Genomic DNA, 22,864 nt, shown 5'->3' on the forward strand with positions numbered 1-22,864 from the left:
TAAGACTGAACTTATGATAAGAGGAAAGAGCTTTGATGCCTTTAAAAATCATAAAACGTTTTTATCTTTATTGTCATCATTATATATATTTTTGATAAGGGTATATAGTTTAATTTCTCTGCATGAAAAGAAATACCACGTTTCTTTACAAAAGGATTTCAAGACATTTCTACATTCTGTTCTGTCACATTTAATTAACTGTAACACATCTTGTGAAATATTTCGGTTATTTATTTTACACAAATATGTCCCATCCCACTTTTCTTTTTTTTGTTAGACAACAAAAGGCTATCATTGTCAGATAAATGTTGGCGCTGCTGATATAGACTGACTCATTCCATCTGTGTTCGTGTGCATGTGTTATAAGACACAAGGGGAACAAAGGATTTCCATGACACAAGGGGCCCAGGACAGGACTGAAGGGGGGGGGGGGCATAGCCCAGCAGAGCAGTGGAGAGACTCTGGAGGAGTCCAGACAACAGAAAAGGGGATCAGAGGATAAATGAGGAATAAATGACAGGGAAGTTTGAGAAAGACATGCTTTAATGGTTTTAGGGTTGAGCACTTTTGAGGGCTTTTGTTCTTTGCAGTTTCTTAGCTCATATCTTTCAACTTTGTAGCACAAAGCTCAGTGGAAGTCGGGCAGTAAGTCAGCTCAGGTCTTCTCAGTTAATAGGGAGCTGTGTGGACCAGTTAACTGAATTTTTGGGCTTCAAAAGTCAACTTTAACAAGCAAAGTCAGTCTGACCCTCCCAAATGTGTAATCCTTCTTTGACTTTGTCTCAAACTACAGCAATGCCGCTCCCTCAAGGTCAAATTTAACCTCAATAAACCATAGCTACAATCATCAAATAAAAAGACCCGTAATCTGGATTTTGAACTCTTGTTAAAATATTAGAGTTCTTTCAGCTTTTTAAAAGGTAATGATAAAGATATATCATAAAAGGACCTTTGGCTATACACACACACAGCCACACAGTTCAAGAAATTGTTGCTCATTTATGTTTTTACTTATTAATAAAAGTGGAAAGGTGTTTTGCTGTTTTGCTCATAGCAACTAAACCATAGTTATGTTAAGATGTTAAACACTTGAAAAAGCTCACAATATATATATATTTATTTATTAATTCCAGGTTGAATGTTGATAAAGAGGAAAGAGATGTAACTTTAAGTAACTGTCAAGTCTTCAGCTGCAGTTTTCACAACGGGGTTTCTTACACTTTTGTATAAGATCTGTATTATTTTACTTTGGAGTAGCATCCCAAATATATTTTTAACATTCCTTTAACAAAAATGATAAAGCATTACTCATCGCACCAATATGATAATGTCTGCAATGAATACAATTTAAACTTTTACTCCTGTAGTTAATATCTAATTTACAGTAGTTCAAGTGTTTTTACTTTGTGATTTGATATTTTTATTTGTTGTCTTTTTGGCAGTGTGGAGCAGGAGTGGAGAATGTAAACTCTTTTGTGTGTTGTCACGCTCTTCTAAAAAATGCTTTAAAAATCTGGTTTGATGGTTGATTATCAGCGCTCACCCAGACGTCTGTTGTTCCCCCAACAATAGACTACCAGCAGCAGCAGCCTGTATGTGTGTGTGTGTGTGTGTGTGTGCGTACGTGCGTGTGTGTGTGTGTGTGTGTGTGTGTGTGTGTGTGTGTGTGTTAATCATGCAGCGCTTATCAGCGACCGTCAGACCTGCAAAGTCTCCGATGTGCTCCCTGCTGATAGCTGCACACATACAGGTCTCCTCCCCCATCGGGGTTTTAAATAGAGAACTAATAGACCTCAGCCTCTAAAATGAAAGCCCAAGATTATTAACAGGTCAGAGTGACAACTTGCTAGAACAGGAACTAGAGTAACAAACATGATACACTGGCCCTCTTGATGCGTCGTCACTGAGTGGGAAGGAGTTGCGAAAGAAAGACGCTGCTGCATGAAACGCCTCCACCCAGAAAATGCAACCTCAATTCACACCATCCTGCTGAAAAATCTAATGAAAATATGCTTCATCAAGCAGATGATTTAGGCTTATTATTCAAACCCAGGCTGTCATTTGCATGCATTTGGTAAAAATATAGAAAAAAGCATTTCAGCAATAATGCTTTCTATGAAGGAATATCACAAAAGAAACCTCATTTAGAGTCTTTAAATGAGGCTTAGATTTGTACATTTGTTCAAATAAGCAGGAAAATGTTGCAGATTGTTAAAGGGCATTTCTTGGATTTTATTAATTTAGTAATATAAGGCATTAGAGGTCAGACTGAGTCGACTGTGTGTGTTTGAACCATGCCCTGTAACACATGACTGTGACTCTGATTTCGGATTTGACGTTGAGAGAAAGACATAGAGAGGGGAGGGTGAAAGGATAAAATCAGTCATTAGAGTCTATTCACTCTGTCTCTATGGGGCCAATGGAAAGGCTCTTAACCTACTGACACACACACACACACACACACACACACACACACACACACACACACACACACACACAGAAACAAAAAGGGAGAGAGAGACAGTGAGCTGTAATGAACAGCCGGGGGAGTCTATTGCCCCTTCTGTTCACATTTAGACTCTTGATTGGTCGAGACCTCTGACCAGGAGGGTCAAAGGTCAACATTTTAACCCCCTAGGACAGCTATATATCTATATATATGGTTGTGTCTTTGTGTAATAGAAAGTGAACTGACACGAAGAGGTCCAAAAGCAACAGTAAAAGTTTTCCTATTTTTAATTAAGAACTTCTATGCTCAGAACTTAATCGTCTCCTTTTTTTTATAATAATAATCACGTCATTGTGGTATCAGGTCAGCGGCTCATTCAAACAAGGTCTGTTTGAATGAGTGGGAACTCCAGTCTGCAGATGACAGCTCATTAACCGAGGGAGATTTGACCACCAACCCCAATCACCCCCCCCCCCCCCCCCCCCAGGGTCTGCAGCAACAAGGTCAAACAGAGATGGAGGACAGCAGCATCATACAGTGTTTTGGCTTATTCAGGTAACAACACACAAAAAATGTGAAAATGCCACATATATTAATGGTTAGAAAGTCTAGCTTAAAAGTCCAAGAGTTTGATCCATTGCAAAAACTTAACACTCTAAAAGCTTATTACACACCACTAACAGAGGACGACATTTCCCATTTCCAATACTGTAACTGCTGTTGTTGTATCTGACGCAACTGGTTGTTGTTTATGTGTTTGTGCTGCTCAACAGTTTGCTTGTTTGCAGCACTGCACAATATTTTATTATAAGTTATAACATAGCGCAACACAGCAATAAAAAGTTTGCACAGAGCAACGAGGGGTTAAACTGTTAAGTTTTTCAGTAGTGCTGGACGTGAATAAAAACCTGAGGAATCATTCACAAATTCCTATTACACCATGATTACATTTCACCGCACCTTTCTCTTTGTAATCCCTCCAAATGTGGCAGTTATTGTGGGATACAGAGGCACATGTCAGGCGAGGGATCACTACCTGCAGTGATGACAAATTAAAGAGGAAAGGGTGGGAAAAAACCAGCAAATAATAATGAAAAACCTTTTGATATACAAAACAAGGGACCTTAAATTACAGTTAGTAGTAAATTGATCAGCCTAAAGTGGGACGTATGTCAGGAAAAATATATATATATGTGGAAGAGAGACAGAGAGGTGTAATGATAGAGTAAGGTACAGAATTGGGCCAAGCAGGGATCAGCTTCACACAGAGATCACAGACATGCAGCCCTGTCTGCCTGTCTGTTTACCTCCCTCGCTCCATCTTTACCTCCATCTCTGTCTGATTTAGTTCTCCCTGCATCTCTGTGTCTAAGCTCATCTCAGAGAGAGATGAAAGATAAGCAGAGACAGAGAGATGTTTCTGCAGGAAAAAAGAAAAATGCTGTTAAAGAAGGAAAGAAAAGGACAAAAAGAAGAGAAGAAGGAAATGCAAATGTATTTTTTATGGCCCAGTCAATGACAGCAACAATGGCACTTTCTCTCCATTTCTCTTTCCTCTATAGGCCGTTGACAGGGCAATGAGGTCAGGGGGTTACATAGGGGAAAGATCACATCCTGATCAATACACATGACCACCAAACATTGACATTTTCCACCTTTTCAGACTTGTAAAAAGCTCGTGGACTCCCTACTGATAAATCACACTGAAAAGAGAATCAAGAGGGTGAAATGTCCTAACACTTTGCCACAGACTTTTTTCTCAATATGAGAGGACGTAAAACATGGTGCATGATGCAGTTCTCTTCTGCTTGATGTTCTTTAATCCATTCATTACCCATACTGCTTATCCCGCTCAGGCTCGCAAGGAGCTGAAGCTGATCCCAGCTGTTATTTGGTGAAAGGCAGGTAACAGCCTGGACTGGTGGCCAGTCAATTACAGTACCGACAGATGAACAACCAGTCACTTTCACATCCACAACTGCAGACAATTTAGAATCACCAGTTAACCACCAAGCACGTCTTTCAACTGGGGCTGCACACAGAAAGGCCCAGTCTGACAGGGATTTGAACCAAGAGACGCCTTGCTTTAAGGCGACAGCACTGACTGCTGTACCACCATGTAGCTAATTTTCTTGCATAAACTGAAAACCAATTGAGAGAGGACTTTTCTGCCACAACATTAAACCTGATTCTTACTCAAATGTTTTAATCCATTGATGGGCATTGTGACCTGCAGACTCTCTGCAAACTATAAAAGTCCAAAAACGCCATGGATCTTCTACTAGATAAGGTCATTTCCAATTTAGAACAAAATATATGTTATCAATATATGAAGCAACCGTGGGTGAAAAGTTATCTTAGCCTCATGTTTCCCTCTTTGTGCAATAAAAACCAAATGACAGAGGTGAATGTGTGTGTGTCTATGAGGTAAGTGTGTGATTTGACAGACTGTGAGGAACAGAGACAAAAAGAGATCATGATGACAAAAAAAACAACATGCACATACTCAGACTTACAGGAAGAGAGAGAATGAGGAGTGCAATCATCTCCAATCAAGATGTAATTGATTTGCTGCCTTTGGTTCTCTCTCTCTCTCTCTCTCTCTCTCTCTCTCTCTCTCTCTCTCTCTCTCTCTCCCTCTCTCTCTCTCTCTCTCTCTCTCTCTCTCTCTCTCTCTCTCTCTCTCTCTCTCTCTCTCTCTCTCTCTCTCTCTCTCTCTCGGCAGCACCTGGCTCTTGTCACAGTAGGACACTGAGGCTCAATAGAAGCAGTGAGACACACACTTTTACATCATTATCTTCCCTTCTTACACACAAACACAAACTGTGTGTGTGTGTTTGCTGGTCAAATCCTTCAGGATGAAATCACACAGCAGTTTTTCAGTCTTCTCATCACAATTTGCTGCTTGTTGTTTACACAAACAACGCAACTGCACACGCAAAGTACACACATGAAGAGAAAATCCTTCAGTGTTTCAGGACACTCAGTGTTTTCTTTTGGACGGAGTGCCTCTACTGTACAACTGGATAAAGTAACTACCTTTATGTCCTCAGTTGTTGCACTTCATATTGTTAAGGTATTTATTTTTTATTTATTTATTTTTGCTTTACTTGTGTACTTGGCTTAAATTAAAAAGATTGAATACATTAAAACAGAATGCATTCAAGGATTTATTTAAAGTTACTGTGGGTGAAACTACAACAGAGTGCATCTAAACAAGCTCCACTTCATGAGCTGCAACAATAAAGTGATACTTCTGCATACATAAACAGTTGTAAAAGTGATTTAACAGTATCAGTGCTGGTACTCTAATCTTTTAATATCATGTTTTGATGTAGTAATAATGATTTTATAGATACAACAGATTGTGAAACAAACTACATCTGAAAGTAAACACCCAGCTTTTTTCGTCCGGATATATTCTTAAATGTTTGAGGTTTTCTTGAAGGAATTGGAAAGCATTTAAGTAACTCCTGGAATAAAGAAATGTGAAAACAAATGTTACGTTTTTCTTATGAAACAAAAATGTGTAAAGCCACACTTTCCTCCTCCTGTTAAAAGGCTAAGACGTCGGTCCAAAAAAAAGGTACAAAACATGTTTGAGTCTTTAAGATATTAACAAGCTGAAGGAAGCTCATTCCATGTGAACACAGGCCAGAGATCAACACATCCAGGGAGGGACTTTTACTTCACTTTCTTTTAGAAAACTGTATGAATAGCACTTAGCTGTTGAGCGTACAGTATGTGGCAGCAAAGTCCAAGTCAGTGAAGTTTCATGGTTGATAATATATTATTCTGAGTGTGTATATGAGTTAATGTGCACGAAATGTATTTAGCTTTGTTTTTTAACAGAAAAAATGGTTGCAGGCTGTCACAAAAGACAGCTAAATGCTCAAGGGCTTCCGCAGATATGTGTGTGTGTGTGTGTGTGTGTGTGTGTCAGTGTGTCTATAGCCGTATGTTAATCAATGCCGTTAATGTAGCAATGAATTAGTAGTTTAGATGTCACGGGACGCTTAACACAGCTGATCCTTACCAGACACCCACTGAAACACACACATACACACAACCCACAGGACCCCTGGGGACCACAGGCGGACATTGTATAGTAGGCTAATTATCCCAAATTGCTAAAGTAGTAGAGAGGGTGTGTGTGTGTGTGTGTGTGTGTGTGTGTGTGTGTGTGTGTGTGTGTGTGTGTGTGTGTGTGTGTGTGTGTGTGTGTGTGTGTGTGTGTGTGTGCATGTGTGTGTGTGTGTGTGTGTGAGTTAGCTCTCACAGCTGCTCCTGGTGTCAAGCCTTTGATAGATGAGAGATAGAGTGAGTGTTCATTTACTGCTCGGAGACACACACACGTACACACGCATACACACACACACGCACACACACACACACCTGACTGCTCATTTATTGGTCTAACAGATTGGTCTTTTGTTGCTCGGTCGCTGGTTCACGCTGGAAGAACCGCTGAAGTTCAGGCTACGACGCTCGGGGGGGAAAGTACCCTGTCGTCAAGCATAAATGCCTTAAATGCTGCAACCAGACCTCCTATGAAATTTGTGGTTATAATTAGGAAATAAGAGGCGTCATAAAGAGACAGTGGTTTGACAATGAGCAGACGCAGGGGAGAAGGAAGCGTGAGATGGATGAGTGGATATGATTGCTTTCAGTGCCGACAAATAGGACTCACATTGCAATCACAGTTGCTTTTCTGTTGTTTGGGAAGTTTATTTACATAACCGAAATAAAACTTTTTCCCACTTTCTGGCTTTTAAAAGACAATATGGCTGAAAGTTATTATTCAGTTGTATTAATGATATGATGTTCTCTGTCAAGAGCATAACACATATGATCCTATATCTCATAGACTGCATGTTTAGTTCAACGATAGAACTGAGGATAGAGTTGACAGGGGCGTGTCTTGATCTGGACTTGTGCGCAAAATTTGTTTGTTGGTTTTTCTCAGAAAGGCTGCTAGTATGTATCTTTACATATCATATTTCATAAGGCAGGTGCATAGGAAAGTAATGCATCCGTTCTTACTTGAATTGAAATAACTGGCAATGTGTTGGGGACCACAACACTGCACAATTAATGTATTTTTGCAAGTTAGATTTTGCAGGAAATTGCATGCAAAATGTTAAGAATTTTAAATCCTGACTTTAACGTAATTCTTCTCTTTGTGTGATTAAAATATTTAGCCTCTGTATCCATCAATTTGAGTTATAAAGAAGACATAATTGGTAAAGTTAGAAATGGTAAATGATTGACTTTTAATTTCATGTTTGTACCGCACATCACCCTATAGCCCACCACTGCATAAGACTGGGCCCCCCCAGTCAAAAAAGTTTGGAGATGCCCCTGACTGTTGAGGTACTTTTTTCTGAGATAAACAAGATTGCTTAAAAGTAAATAAGTATTAACATTTGGCTAATTAATCATTTTATTCTAAACATCTGTGTTTTATATTATTGACTGATTGGATTACCTGATTACCTGAAATATGAAAATGAAAATTCAATGAAAGAAGCTTATTTTGTGTGACAATCTGACAAACTCCCAGATAGTCGTTTCGGGATTTTAATGCTTAACACAAGCCATTGCAGGGTCAGAGCTAAACTGTTGTGTTAACAAAATTATGTTGATGATATTGAACTTTATTTTCCAGATAGATGGATTGGTGAGTATTCCTGAGTCTTTGTTTGCCCATTGTCCTTTGTATGAGAGAATGCCCGCCACCCTCACCCTCACCCCCATCCCCTCTCATTTCTCCTCCACCCATCCATCCATCTCCTCATTCCACCGTCCCTCTGTCTCTTCGGTATTGATAAAGTGACGGGGGCCACAGGCTGGGAGACACCACCTCATCTGCTTTAAATTACCACAGAACCATACACACACCTGCACCAGCAGCAGCACGGCTGCGTGTGTGGGTGGGTGTAGAGGGAGGGGTAGAGCCTCTGGGATAGGTGACGGGGGAACGCCCATGACCCCGACCACACTGATAAGCATACATACACACACACACACAACAGGGAGAGAGCAACAGAGCGGATGAGGTGTGAAATAAGCTGTAAGGCAGAGCAGATATTAAGCTGCCACATGTGTTCTGTTTACTATTCACTAATTAACCCCCAGGCTGTCTTATAGACTACAGACAAGTACACACACACACACACACACACACACACACACACACACACACACACACACACACAGACACACACACACACACACACACACACACACAGACACACACACAACCAACATATACTGGGCTTGGTCATCAACAGTGGTATGTGTTGTTAAATAAGACAAGTATAGACACAAAAAACAAACATTTTTTTATGTTTCTGAACCCATTCACTTCCATTGAACTGTACACAAAGGACATTTTTGTGTGACGATCCTGACCTCCAAGTTTGACTTCTTTACCGATCGTGTTGTGCACAGGATTGGAAACCTTACTCGTGTTGATGATGGATGGCTCACTAAGAAACATAGATAAGAGATGTATGAGTTTACTCCCCCTGTATCATTATATTTCCTAAAGACGTTTGTTGGGCTGAAGGTCTTTCTTTAACTTACTCATGACCTTTAATGTTTTTGAGCTAGAGAGTTAACTACTGTACAGAAATGAATGCTTTTTGTGCTTATGATTAAGGATGTGCAGAGTATTTCTGTATGGTGTACTCTTGGTCCTGGAGATGTCTTATGCTACATTTGAAGTTTAATTTAGTACCAAACTTTTTTTTTTTATCTATTTGTTTTGCTGAAAAAGTTGGTCCATGTACACGGTTCTTTGTATTATATCTTAGAAAGCTTCACAAAACGGCTGTGAGACCAGGTAGCATGTTCTTAGTAGTGTTAGCAGATCTCAAGTTATAAATACATGAAAAACATTGCTGCACAGCACCGCTCATGGTCCGAAACTCAATGATCTTTAATCCTAATTACACTTCAAGAAATGTAAAAAAAAAAAAAAAAAAAAAAAATAACTTTTGCTTGGTTATCTATTTCAGACGAAGATTTTTACTGATCTTAGAAATAATGTAAGGTATCCAGTTGTTTACTGTAATAGTATCTAAATGACGACATGTTATAAAACAAATTGCCACATTTTTGAACGACGGTAATTAAAATAAAAACACACAATTGTAAAGAAAAAATGATCTGAACACATCACAAGTATGACACAACTAACTCACAGTCACTTCTCCAACTGTTGGCCATTTTATTTTGGTTCAATCACACATATAGCTTTATATTTTAAGATCTTTCTTTTGGCAGTTACACATTACATACCAAAATGATGTGAAAACACAAACAGATCAGTTCCTTTTGTTTCAAAGATTTTTTTTGTAACCCTGAGCTTTAAAAGGGGAGACTGGTGTGTGTCCCTTTGAGCACATCTGATGATATCACCTATAACACAATCAGCTGTCACCACTAATGCTCTCATCTTCACTAATAGAGTGACTCAGAGTGGAGGAGAGAGGACGAGCGGGAGGGCACTTGCTGCGTTTTTGAGTGTTGCAAAATGAGCGGCTTCTTAATAGAATTCACCATGGTGCCTTTACCTAAGGTGTCACACATAGACACTCACACACTGAACAAGAAAGAAAACACACAAACATATTCATATACACACAATCACTCACATGCAGAGGGCTCGGGGAAGTGAGCAAGTCTAATTGAAAAGAACCAAGCAGAGAGAAATCTGATAGCTGTGGTTTGGCCTGAGGGGGGAGGAAGATGGAAAGAGGGAGGGGAAAAATTAGAGGTGGGGAAAAAAGGGAATACACAGGGGTGAGACAAGGAGACAAAGAGGGAGGACAAGCAGTAGAGGGAGAGAATAAAGAGATAAACACTGTGAAAGAGAGTGATTACAGTAAGACAACTGCCATGAGGTGATGGCTGGACTTCTTTTAAAACTCTTCTATTTTGAGGTGTTTGTGCCAACGAGCAGAAAGGTCTACAACAACTGTGCTTAAAGAGACTGTGCATGAAAGTTTGATGGAACAGAAAGGACTACCACATTTTCTAATTTTCTCTTATTCAGATGTTCCTAAAGATTTCAGGCTACACATTGTGCCTAACGCAGACATTTTACCAAGTAATTCAACATTTAACAATCAAAGAGACATACATGTGTTCAATGTGTTCTGTTATAATATCCTACCACAGTGTAGCCATTATATATACATATAATAGGAAACATGAACACTTTCCAATCAGCTACTGAAAAGACAGTGGCAAACTGGAAGTAGCATAGCCCTACATTTCAAGCTAATATTTAGTTAGAACTAGCTCATTAACATGCTAACTTGGTATGGCTTTGCTTAAAAATTACACTTGATATGGGAAGCTTGATGGGGCTAGCTTTATTTTCTAGCTAACATTAACCTACACACAGAGGATAAAGGCCATTACTTCTTTAAAAAGTCTAGATTGTACACCAACATTAGCTGTTAACTAATAAATGCTAACAGGTTATCAAATAGGTTGTCTTATCTTGGAATATGCCCCAATTGCACAACAGATTAACACTATCTGTTGTCCTTTTAAAAGTTGTATGAAAATGTATCAAATTCTTTTGTGCAACAATAAACCATGGACACGTTGATATATACAACACAATGACAGTATATTAGCTTCCCATCCTGAATGTTATATCAGAGGCTGCTGCATAAATATGGTCCATTGTATCAAGATTGAATTTGATTTTAATAATATCTAAGAATGAAGTTTTATTTGATCAGTGACTGACGTGAATTAGATTTGTCTTGAAAGTTTTTCCTAAACAGGGGTCAGTTTTTGCAACAAATCTCCAAAACAGCACAGAGAAATGAAGGCAGAGGCCCTCAGCTTGTCCCTTTGTCCTTCCCACACACACCTTTCACTCTCTCTCTCTCTCTCTCTCTCTCTCACACTCTCTCTATCTCACACACACACACACACACACACACACACACAATGGGAAGGACAGACAGTGTTTGGATATCAACACAGCTAATGAGAGGTAAGAATAATTTGTGTTACTGAGATGTAGTAACAGCAAAGGACACAAAGTGAATTATATTATAACCCAAACAAAAGGCCACGCAAACTCACACACACACTCACTCACACAGCATGGTCTTTGTCTTGCTTCCACCGTCTTAACTCTCACATGTAATTAGCCTCAGTCTCCCTGTCCGTCGCAGATACCGATAGCACACAGGAGGGGGTCAGTGTGTGTGTGCGTGTGGGGGGGTATTGGGACAGGGGGGGTCCAAGCGTCCCAAGGGATAGGTTATGACAAATAAGATTAATGTGTCCCCTATTTCCAGACTGGTGCACTGGCCTCTCTGATGCTCACACACACAATCACGTCACAATACAACACACATACACGCCTCCCTGATAGCCTTTTCTCTCAAGAGAGGCTCCATATGGGGACTGGAGTTTCCTCTGAGTGTGGGTGGGTGTGTGTGTGTGTGTGTGTGTGAATTTGTGTGTTTCAGCCTCTCTGGGAAGTCACCTCCCGTTCTTTTCCTTTGTAGTCATGCAAAACAAAAACAAACTGCTAAATGCCTATGTCGCATGGCTGTCTTGTTTGACTCGTTAATCAAAGTATTGGAGATATTTAATCTAATATTTATATAATCAGTGAGATCTAAATTCAGAAAACGTCTGACATTTTGGTTATATATCTACACGTACGTAGATATATAACCAAAATGTAGTTATTGTTTACTATTGATTGGCATCAGGTTCCATAGCTTTAAACAGAAAAAACACTTTGGACGACATTTAAAATCTTTATTAGCGAAATGCTATTTTAGGTCACGTTCAAGCCATAATTTGTGTAGACTTTTAAGTCTTAATCAGCTCCTGAATAATGTCTAACTTCTAAATTGTTTTAATTATTAAATATATGGAGCCCATTCACACCATGGAAATAACCGTTTATGTGTTTTATAATCTTGCTGTACCGACAGCGAGTGTGTTTATGTTCTTACAGCATCAGACTGCAGTTCCAACAGATAGGACATGTCCTCTTCTAGTTCACCTGATACGATTCCTGCAACTATGCATGTGTGATCTTAAATGTGTTGGTGTTTATTTGCAGAGATATTTTCAGTGAAAGAAAGCCATATTCACACATAAAACGCTGCTGAAATGGTGGTGGACTCATTTCACCTTTGACCTTGGCTATTTTGATCCTCCATGCTTGAGTGGTCATTATATATCAGCATGACAAAGAGGAAATCTGTCTTTGAGTGAGAGACGGGGGGGGGGATCTATATTTATTTTTGTGAGCAGAAATGTGTATGAACCTTACTGTTACCCAGAACAACTCAAAGTAATAATAAACATGTGCAAAGATACAACTTTACCTGTGGTTGATTATTATTTTACTCAGTTATTACATTACATTTTGTAAGCAAACACACTAAATTGCCAGCCAACTAACTGGTGGCAGATTATTTAAACTGCCTGCAGATGTATATGTAAGGGTTTCACGCAACGCGAGTCCTGCGGTTATTGAAAAGCAACACTCAGTGTGAGGCTAATAGAGCAGGGATGAGAGCTGAGCTGCACATTCATTAAAGTATTTTTTTTTGCTGAACACTTACTGGTTTGCCTCAACTCAGAAATGGTGCTCACAGATGTGATTGGGGATACTTAGGCCCATGTTACACTCCTCATGCAAAGCATAACCCAAGGAGAAATAAGGGTATAGGCTTTCTACATGCAATATAAAACTAGGATTGGATTCTAAAGATTGTTTCTTCCTTTAGTTGTTGCGAGCCCACCGTATGACCTTCTTTGCCGCTGAGGCCTTAAGATTGACTAATAAGAACAAAATAATGGCTCATTCATTTGCTACAGCAACACCTTTTGCTTCTTTTTTAATTATTTTTCTAGTTTTTTTAACACTGACATTTTTTTGGTTTTATTTTCATTGTTGGTTTGTCTCACCTTACCCTTACCAAAGGGTTAGGCACACAATCTGGGCACCTTTGACTTTCTATAAGATAAGATAAGATAATCCTTTATTCATCTCACGAGCGGAGAAATTTACAGTGTTACAGCAGCAAAGCAGGATAGCAGACGAAAATCACACAGTGCAAAAAAATTAAAATAGATAAAAATACAAGTGTAGAAAAAAACATCTAACCTAAGATGACCCTATATTAAACATTTCTCTGTGCAATGTGGAATAATGGGTTTTTGGTATAAAATACAATCTTGTATTGTATATCTTAGAATCTCAATATCTTTTCATAAATCATATTTTCATGTTTGAAGAAGAAAACAGTCATAGTTTAACTGTATCAGCCTTCCCTCTCTCATTGCAGTCAGCTTATGCCTAACACAAATAAATAGTTGGAAACTTAAATGTAGAATGTATTACACAGAGCATGACTTTCACCTCACTGTAAGTTCAGGGTGTTTTGTGTGAGTGAGTGTGCATGTTTGCGTGTGCATGTGTGCGTGCGTCTTTCAGCCCCAGAGGTATAATCTTTTCCCCTTGTACTCCCGCTGAGCTTCTCTCTCCCCCAGATCGGAGCCTGTACCCCCGACCGGGAGAATGAGAGTTTGTGTGGTGTGTCCTCCTAGAGTGTGCATGCTGCAGATACCCAGGAGACACAGACACATACACACATGCACACACACATACATAAACACCCCATGGGATCTCTGACACACACACATGCCTGAAGGCCCCCAAGAGAGCTAAAAAGCAGGAGACAGGGGAATGAGTAGAAATAGTTTACAAAAATCCACACGAGTCAATCTGTTGGTGAGGGTAAAACTCTGTTTAATTGCTGTAGTTTTTGTAATTATCAAATATTTGTTAGTAACAGAAGTAGAAGAAGTGACCACAATTGCAGAGAAAGGATGTAACATGGGGATACAAGGATGTTAAATATGAAGCAAAATTGACATTTTCCATGAGCTAATTGGATTAATAGGAAGTAAAATGAATGCAAGATAATCGGATGTGTTCATGCATGTGTGTATGTGCAGAACATTTGGGTCTGAGAAAAATATAAGGAATCAGAGTGAAAATAAATGTAGTTGGACACAGTCAAAAAGAGAGAAAGAGATTTGGAGAGGAGAGTAAGGAAGACAAATAGAAAATGATCAAGGGAAGAAGGGAAAGATAGACTGTCCAGTTCTGAAACTAATTGGTCCAGGATTAGAGGAGATTATAGGAAGGGAAAAAAATAGAAAAATTATACAAAGCCCTCCACAGGTCTGGTTTCCATGGAGATAGTCTGCTGTGCAACAGTGCTACAGCAACTGGGAAAGAAAATAAATACCAGTTGCTGCCTTGAATGATGCACTTACAAACCAGTCGAATGAAACTATTTGCAGGAACAATAAAGCTTATTATAGATCTGCACAGGTGCCCAACCTGTGGCTTAACTGCTAAGCTTTCATTAAGAGTTTAACAGCTGTTAACACTGTAGGGTGGTCGAAGTAAATGTTAGAAGTGATTGTGTGTCTATCTTGCTTATCTTTTTGAGGCTGTTCAAGAGAATAAAATGTGTCTCTTTTTTTTTTGCTTTTTTAAGTTAGTATTACTTTAATATCTATATGTTAACTGAGGAGCCAGAGCGAGGAGCGGAACTTAGCATAAAAGTTAAATAGCAAAAAATGAGTAGCTTTGTTGTCATAATGTTTTGGTACAGGTTACAGCGAACAAGAAGAAGACATTAAATAGGTTATTATTAATTAGGATTATACACACAATACTACAATAGTTGCCTAAGTTTTCACTTTACTGGGTTTCGCCCCACTCTCTTTCAAAACCACAACACAGGCGAAAACACTTTTTAATAATTACATTGACAACTTCATTTATAAATTACCTAAAGCAACCCAAAGCAACAGTGACACTTCCCCCCAAATTCACTCCACTTGCGTCACACCATTGCAGCCCAGATACATACAAAATGCATTCAGATTGTACAGTATCAGTACAACATTGAGCACCCCACAGCACAAATATACTTAATATCCACTTCCTCAAGCATGGTTCCCAAATGTGCCAAGATGGCGCCGCGGATGGTTGCCACAGTACTGTGCTCTCTCGTTGTTGTTACGTTTTTCTTCCTCCCCTCCGGCAGTTACAGATCACCTGTACGCCAAAACTACCCATCATAAGAACAGTTTCTTCCCCCAGGCTGTCACTCTGAACGCTGAACAGTCAAACGATGTCAGCAATGCTGCTGTGAAATAACCCTGGAACTAAACTGTCACTGTGAATGTACATATACATTTATTATTTAATTTAAATGATCATCTACACACACTCTATAATATAAATACTGTCAAAGGTACCTCATGTTTACTTCATCATACTTTTGCACTACTCACCACCGCACTATTTACTGTACTATATACTATACATATTAGTCTTTAAATACTGGTTTATACTTTTTAATGAATTCTTAATTGTCTTGTGAGTGCTCAAGGGATGAAAAATGCTTAACTACAGAAAGTCCAGTCAAAATACAAAAGTAGAAAAACCCATTCAGTACCAGATCAAGCACAAAAATAAAGTTTGAGATGGCATATAAAAAAAGGAAAGCACATACACTTCCACACAAACACACACATATCTTTCAGTTTTTTTCAGAGTAAGTGCTGCCATAAATCAAGTTTAATTGGTTGCATTAATGACAAAAATATTCATAAGTGGGTGGACTGTCAATTCTTTTTCTCAAGCCAGTGCACACATCAGGACACAAACAATTTCATGATACTTACAGTCTTTGATATTTAAAATACCAGTCTTATAACTAAATAACTCGGTTCCAATTCAAAAACACTGAGAGAATAAGAAAAGGGCTAAGATTATGAGACAAACAGAATTAAGCTCCTGAGGCCTCACATAGGCTGAAAAACAACACTACTTTAGAAAAACTTCACTTACTCACTGAGGCATCTTCTTGTTAATTAACCAGTCTTATACCTTTGAAAAAGCAGCTAACAAAACCCACTGTTTATGGACCAAAGCTATTAAACCAAAAACACTGCTTTAAGCTTTAAAACCAGCTCCATATGTGTTCCCAAGGACACACAGGAGATGTTGGTGCAGGAGCTGGGGATCATACCTTTTGGTCAACTCTACCAACTGAGCCACAGCCACCCTTGATAAATGGACAGGACAATGGATTGGGTTGGAAATTGGAGGCCAGAGAAGTGAAGGAAAGAAGCCAGGTCGGAATGAAACACGGGCGTCCAAATGTTTTATCCTAATTTTTCTGGGGTGGTCATGTTGTTGCTCATATCATATCTGATACATCAAATCATTGTATTCTGGGTAAGCAAATGGGTAGTTCACACATTGTTGCTTTAGCATCCCCTTTCACTATATATCGTTAAAGCCTACAGATCTCAAACAGGCGGGGGAAATCAAGTTGTGCCGCTTCTGTTTAGCAGTAGGGTATAATAACAGCCAACAAATCCCTCCAAGGCATTAGAATGTAGCTAATATGTCACATCTGGAAGATTGATCAACTATCCCTTTCTCTCATATTTTCAGAATTTTGAACAACAACAAAAAAAATGCAGCGTTGTAACGTTTCTTGTGACTGTTTTTAATTTCAAAGTGGACTGTCTTCATTGACTTTAACATTGCATGTATATAAATTTCATTTACATTTAATTTAATTGTGTCTGTCAGTTCATACTATATGATCACGAGTCAGACAATGAATGTTATATGTACAGGTCTGGGTGAGTACAGGAGTAAATAACATACGACTGTGCAGTGTACTTGGCTCTCAGGGCCAGTGTTTCTTTCAATAAATATTTTGTTGAATTAAGTTTATTCATTATTTTTCATTTTCTGATTACCTAACCAAATTAGTAACGATTCTATCCAATAAAATTCAGTTTTCCTCCTTTTTCTCAGTCGTACAGACACACACACACACACACACACACACAGAATTACACACCTGGTCTTCCCTATTTTACTCCGCCAGATGTTTACTTTCAACGTAAAATCAAGTGTGAGAAATCTTTTTAATTATCCCACCACCTGGACACTGTTCTAGCAAGCGCGCGCGCGCGCGCGCGCACACACACACACACACACACACACACACACACACACACACACACACACACACACACACACACACACACACACACACACACATCATCTACAGTATGCTGTATACAAAATGCATGAAAAGCATTATTTGCTTTAATTTACATAGATCGTTATTGATTTCACTTTGAGCTCAACATTGTTACTTTAACAACAACTTTTTAACAGAATAAACATCTTGATTTGATTTGAATTTCTTGACTTGTGAAGACAAAGACACAAATAGCAACGTTTCAAGAAACAAAGGTCCTAGGTTCTAATTAGCGTCTACAAATTAAAATGTTTAATTCTCTGCTGCAGGAACATGCCTTGTATCTCTCTCACACACTCACACACACACACACACACACACACACACACACACACACACACACACACACACACACACACACACACACACACACACACACACACACATCTCGCACACACTATAATCAGTTAGGTCATACAGCAGCTTATTCAGAAGCACAATGTGTTCTTAATAAAAGGCAGCACACACACTCATGTTCGTGGACTGTTCTATTACAGACTGTTATTAACATGGTTTCAACTATCAAATCAAATTCATTAATCTCTCTTTGACATTTACACCAGTCAAAACACATACCAGTATGAACAACAAAATAGTGGAAGAACAAAATCCATAACAGCAAAATGATAAATGACGAAAATGCAGGGTACTAATAATTTTGGGTAAGGGCAGGGAGGTTAGACAAAACAGTGAAATCAGGGGATGTGTGAGGACTAATGTGTGTTAAAACAAAGGTAAGAACACTCCTTTTGGTCTGTCTTTACTTTTCATGTGGTGAACGTGTTTTGTCACAACAAATTGGTAAGTTGAGTCCTGTCTCAAAATATCACTGAAAAGTGGTCATCTTGTCAATATGTTAAAAACCAAGCAGATAGATTATCATGGAGATCATTAAAATGCGTGTCCTGTCATGGAGCTGTGTAAAAAAATTGCACTGACAATGTACCATCCTGGTTGTCTTGTATCAACATTGTGGGGAAAAGGTCCCCCTCCCCCACCCACACAGTTTCGAGACATGGGAGAAGAAACCAGTGTTGGCGCGCATAGTCGCTGCGGATCGGTCCTTGACCTACGAAATCTTGTTGTACTTATACCTGTTACAATGACAATAAAGATTCATTCATTCAAAGATTAAGCAGAAAATGTGAACAGAGGTCCTGTTGAACATGAGGTTAAAAAAAGTGCACCGGGATCTGGTCCAAAATTGTCACTCAAGAGTAGCCACCAAGGAAATGTCTCAAATACTGAGGAGAGATCAACAGGGTCCTCTCTGAAAATTAAGCAGAAAAGTGGTCTCAGAGGTAATGTGTCAAAAATGACCGCCGGGTCCTCAGCTGAAAAGTGGTTCTGGGAGTAAGGGATAAGATTAGCATTAGGGATAGCATTAGGATTAGACGTCATGTTTATGTTTCATATAAATTATACTGAGGCTTAATATAAAACACCATTATGTATGGCCTCATGTAGAGTAAAAAGGTATGCCGCACTGTTTGCATAACTTTTTTTTCATAGTCAAAATCAGCACTAATGTTTATGCACAGTTTGCAAGAAAGGCAAATTAAATGGGAAATTGACTGGCTTTGGAATACTAACAGTAGAAGATCCAAAAACAAAAAGTGAATGTAATTCAAATTCGTTCCTCTACAAAGTTTTATTCTCTGATCGGCCCACTGCCCAAAAGACCTTAATATTAATATCGGAAACTTCTGAATCTGGAATTCGTATGAAACATCGATCATTAAAAGTTAAATCATGTGCAGGGCCAGTGTTGGTCTTACTGAAACATCAAAGTATGACAGTTTAGAAATGTTGGTGGAAAATGCAAGATGCACACAATGATTTTCTGATACGAGATTTTCTATGGGAGGCATAGACATGCACATCTCTTAATGTCACTCCCAATAAAATATAATAAAAAACCAGAGGATGCAAGATAAACTGATGCAGCATCAGATAAAAGAAGGGCAGGTCCTCCTGAGACAGTGAGTGGTTGCAACAGATATGTCACGTTAAAATGAGATTAGTTGATACTATAAGTTTAATTGTTTAATCATCTTCAAGAGTTTTAACAAATAATACATTTTTTATGAAAGCATCAACATACTGAAATTAGGAGTTGAGACGTAATGTATTTTCTTCTTTTTTTCTTAACCAAAGAAATCTTTTATTTTCTGCATCACACTTTTTTCCTGACTATTGCAGAGTTTTGACTGACAGCAGGAGAAGGTGAAGTCAGGAAGTGAATATCTGGCAGCCAGGGTCATGAAGTCACAGTCAGCGTACCTCAGACATGCAGTGTAAGTGCTTTCTGGGGAGAAACAACAGGAGAGAAATCGTTACTAATGTATATTTTATTATCTAAACAGTTCATTTCAATCACATGAACAGGCCAGTAAATTCAGCCAGTTTGAAGAAACTCAATATGCTCGAGCACAATTCTAAACTGCTTTAACACGAAGCAGATTGTTTCCATTTGGTGATCAGCTTGATTTAAAAATGTGAACACCATCTCTGCAATTATATGAATTGATTTGATGTTTTCAAACTGAGCAGTGAAATAGTCCAGGAGATGTGGGGGGAAAGCTCTGATTTATTTATTTTTTTGTTACCTTTGTCTTTGTAACAGGTATGCAGATAATTTGTTAAAGGTAATTTGTTGTGTTTTCCTTGTCAATGCTTACCACCACTGGTGAGTTTGAGGCAGCTGTCTTCCTCTTGGTTACACTCTTGTTTGACTTCACAGCTGCTGGAGGATCCACCAGGGCAGGAGTAACACTGCAGGGAGACACCTGCAGAAACACAGAGCTCACTTTATTAAACTATTTAAATTGTAGGAAGGAAAAGTTCTAAGCCTATAGATGTCAAGTGTTAGTTTGAGATGTGGGGCATTATTATTACAAAAGAACAAAACTTAAAGTGTAAGTATGACCAGTGTCACCTCGGGACAGTTCCCTTTATGTGCCCAAAAAGTCTGAAAAATATTGAATTGTTGCTCATTTCTGGGCTACCTGCTTCCATAAGTTAGCTTGAAGGAAGTTAGGAGGGAGAGCGCAGAGTGTTTTCAGGTCATTAATTTTGTATCTATAAAGTCAGTGACGTTAATATCAAGCACAGGCTTTAATTAAATGTTACTAAGTATAAGTGGAGGAGGCCAAAGAAGGCAAATCAAGAAGATTATTTGATAAAAGAGTTCAAAGACTGATGTTGTGATAGTTTGATTTTCAGGGAAGTAAAAACTGATGGCTCAACAAAATGTACACACAGCGAGTACAGGATTACAGCATGACTGGAGATGACAGTTTGTTTTCAGGGGCAATGTACGGTGAACAACAAGGACAAACAAACTGCAACACCACCAATGAGTTTCATCATCAGAATGAGGCTGCAAATGCAAAGTTTTTATGCCAAGCAAAGATTTACAAGACAGATATGGAAGTAGTTCTAATCTTCTCACTCTGTGCCCCTTTTCTTCAAGTAAGAGTCACACGCGAGTGTAACCCCCAAAAAAGTTACAGTATGTCAAACGCCAAACAAATGCTGCAAAGTATTTCCTGAAATAATGTTAATATATTTTTATGTTGTGTTTTTTTTTACTGTTGGCATTCCATAGAAAGTACAAGAAAGCAAAGACTATTTTTTTTATTCCTGATGTAAATAAGTATGTTATGTAGTATATTATAATAACTTGAATATTGATGCGTTTGTCCTTAAATAGTCTTAAACATCTCTGTTGATATTATGACTGAATATTTATCATTGATTGAAGCTTATGACACAGCAGATCATGCAAACTAGCAAAACTAGCAAAACATCCCCTCAGGCTGATGTGTTTCCTCTTTGTGAAACACATCGTCTCTCTGATTTAGCCCCACTTGGCTTCTCCCTTTAGGAGCAAAAAGAAGAAACGATGAGTGAGCATCTATGAAAGCTCCGCTGACTCTTTCAATCCCTTTTTTTCTTACCGAATCCAAACATGGCCAAGCTGACAGCCAGGAGAAACGCCACAGAGCTCCTCATTCTGACAGAAATAATGTGTCAAATCTGCAAGTCATACATATAAAGAAAGAACATTTTACTCTGTTCAAGTTAAAAAGAAAAGAGACATTTCTGCAAATGTCTCAGCGGAAAATGTTATTCCTTTTTTAGTGATTTTCTCTTGTTATTTTTTGATTTATTAAATGACATGAAAATAAAGCTCAAACATTGAGTAAGATTTCTAAAAAAAAAGAAAAAAAAAAGAGAATAACTTGAAAATAACTTTTAAGGCAAATGAATCCTGTCATCTTAATAACACATATGTCTATGAAAAATAACAATTGACAGCTATTTAAGAGAGCTGTCGTAGAACCGTAGAGCTATAACCTTTACTCTCACCTGTGAATGTGAAGAAAATAACAAGCAACCGAGGGGAAAGAGGCTTTTTATTACCGTAACACTCAAACTATGAGAAAGCAAACAAGTCTTGTTTAGGTTCAAAGTCTCTATGTGCTGTTGATTCAGAATCAATAGTCTGATGTTCAAACTAGTTGTCTGTTCGAAAATACTTTGTCTGATTCTTTTCGTTGTTTTTTTTCTTTAAAGAACATAGAAATGTTAAATGCATTTAAAAGTATGTAATCAGATGTCTAATTAAAAAGATGTCAGAAGTAAAAAAGTATATGAGGAAGTAGTAACAGGTAGGTCACTTCATGTTACAGCTGTTTAATTTGATAATAATGGGAGGGAACAAGGAGGAGCAGAGGGAAGGAGAGAAGAGGGAGGGAAAAGAAATGTAACTGCAGATAAGATAACATAAAACCTTAGTATATGAAAATTTAAAAATAAGTTAAATGTTTTTTTAGCATTGACTAAAGAAAAGAAATAAGATACAATAGTGTTAAAAAGATGCTAGGAATATACACTATGAGTATGAATATACACTTGTGGAAAGACAGAAAACAGTTATGGCGTTATGGAGGAGAAGCTGGTAAAGAAAAAATCTCCAGTCCATTTTCATTACTTAATGTTAATAATAAACTGTATGTTTCACATGTAATATTACAACCGGTTGCACAGTTTATCACAACAAAACCTAAGGGGGGGGGGGGGGGGGGGGGGGGGGGGGGTCTTTAATAAGGATTTACAGCAAGGATGCAGCCTGTTTAAGTAAAACAAGTAGGAAGTGTCCTCATGAGTTATTTCTCCCAGGATAAGACTTTTAAAGCAGCCTTTAAATCCGTCATCATGTGAGAACAACATGACTTTCCTTTGCCATTGTAGCTAT

The 22,864-nt window shown here is 38.4% G+C and overlaps 1 protein-coding gene across 2 annotated transcripts; it reads right to left on the reverse strand.

Annotated features, from left to right (window-relative positions):
- Window positions 1–19,088: 19,088 nt before the first annotated feature.
- LOC306839782 (CD59 glycoprotein-like) lies at window positions 19,089–21,992 on the reverse strand. 2 transcript variants are annotated; one of them, XM_079368665.1, is made up of 4 exons: window positions 21,976–21,992; window positions 21,564–21,642; window positions 20,283–20,390; window positions 19,089–19,909 (listed from the first exon to the last, which is right to left on the reverse strand). In XM_079368665.1, the coding sequence occupies exons 2-4, from the start codon at window positions 21,616–21,618 to the stop codon at window positions 19,749–19,751; spliced, it is 324 nt and encodes a 107-aa protein (XP_079224791.1). In that variant the 5' UTR covers window positions 21,619–21,642; window positions 21,976–21,992; the 3' UTR covers window positions 19,089–19,748. The 2 variants fall into 2 exon arrangements, with proteins under 2 accessions (XP_079224791.1, XP_079224790.1); XM_079368664.1 differs by lacking the exon at window positions 21,976–21,992 and having other exon boundaries at window positions 21,564–21,889.
- Between the last annotated feature and the right edge of the window lie 872 nt (window positions 21,993–22,864).

Source organism: Symphodus melops, assembly GCF_947650265.1.
Source record: "Symphodus melops genome assembly, chromosome: 18".
In the NCBI taxonomy this organism is placed as follows: Eukaryota; Metazoa; Chordata; class Actinopteri; order Labriformes; family Labridae; genus Symphodus; species Symphodus melops.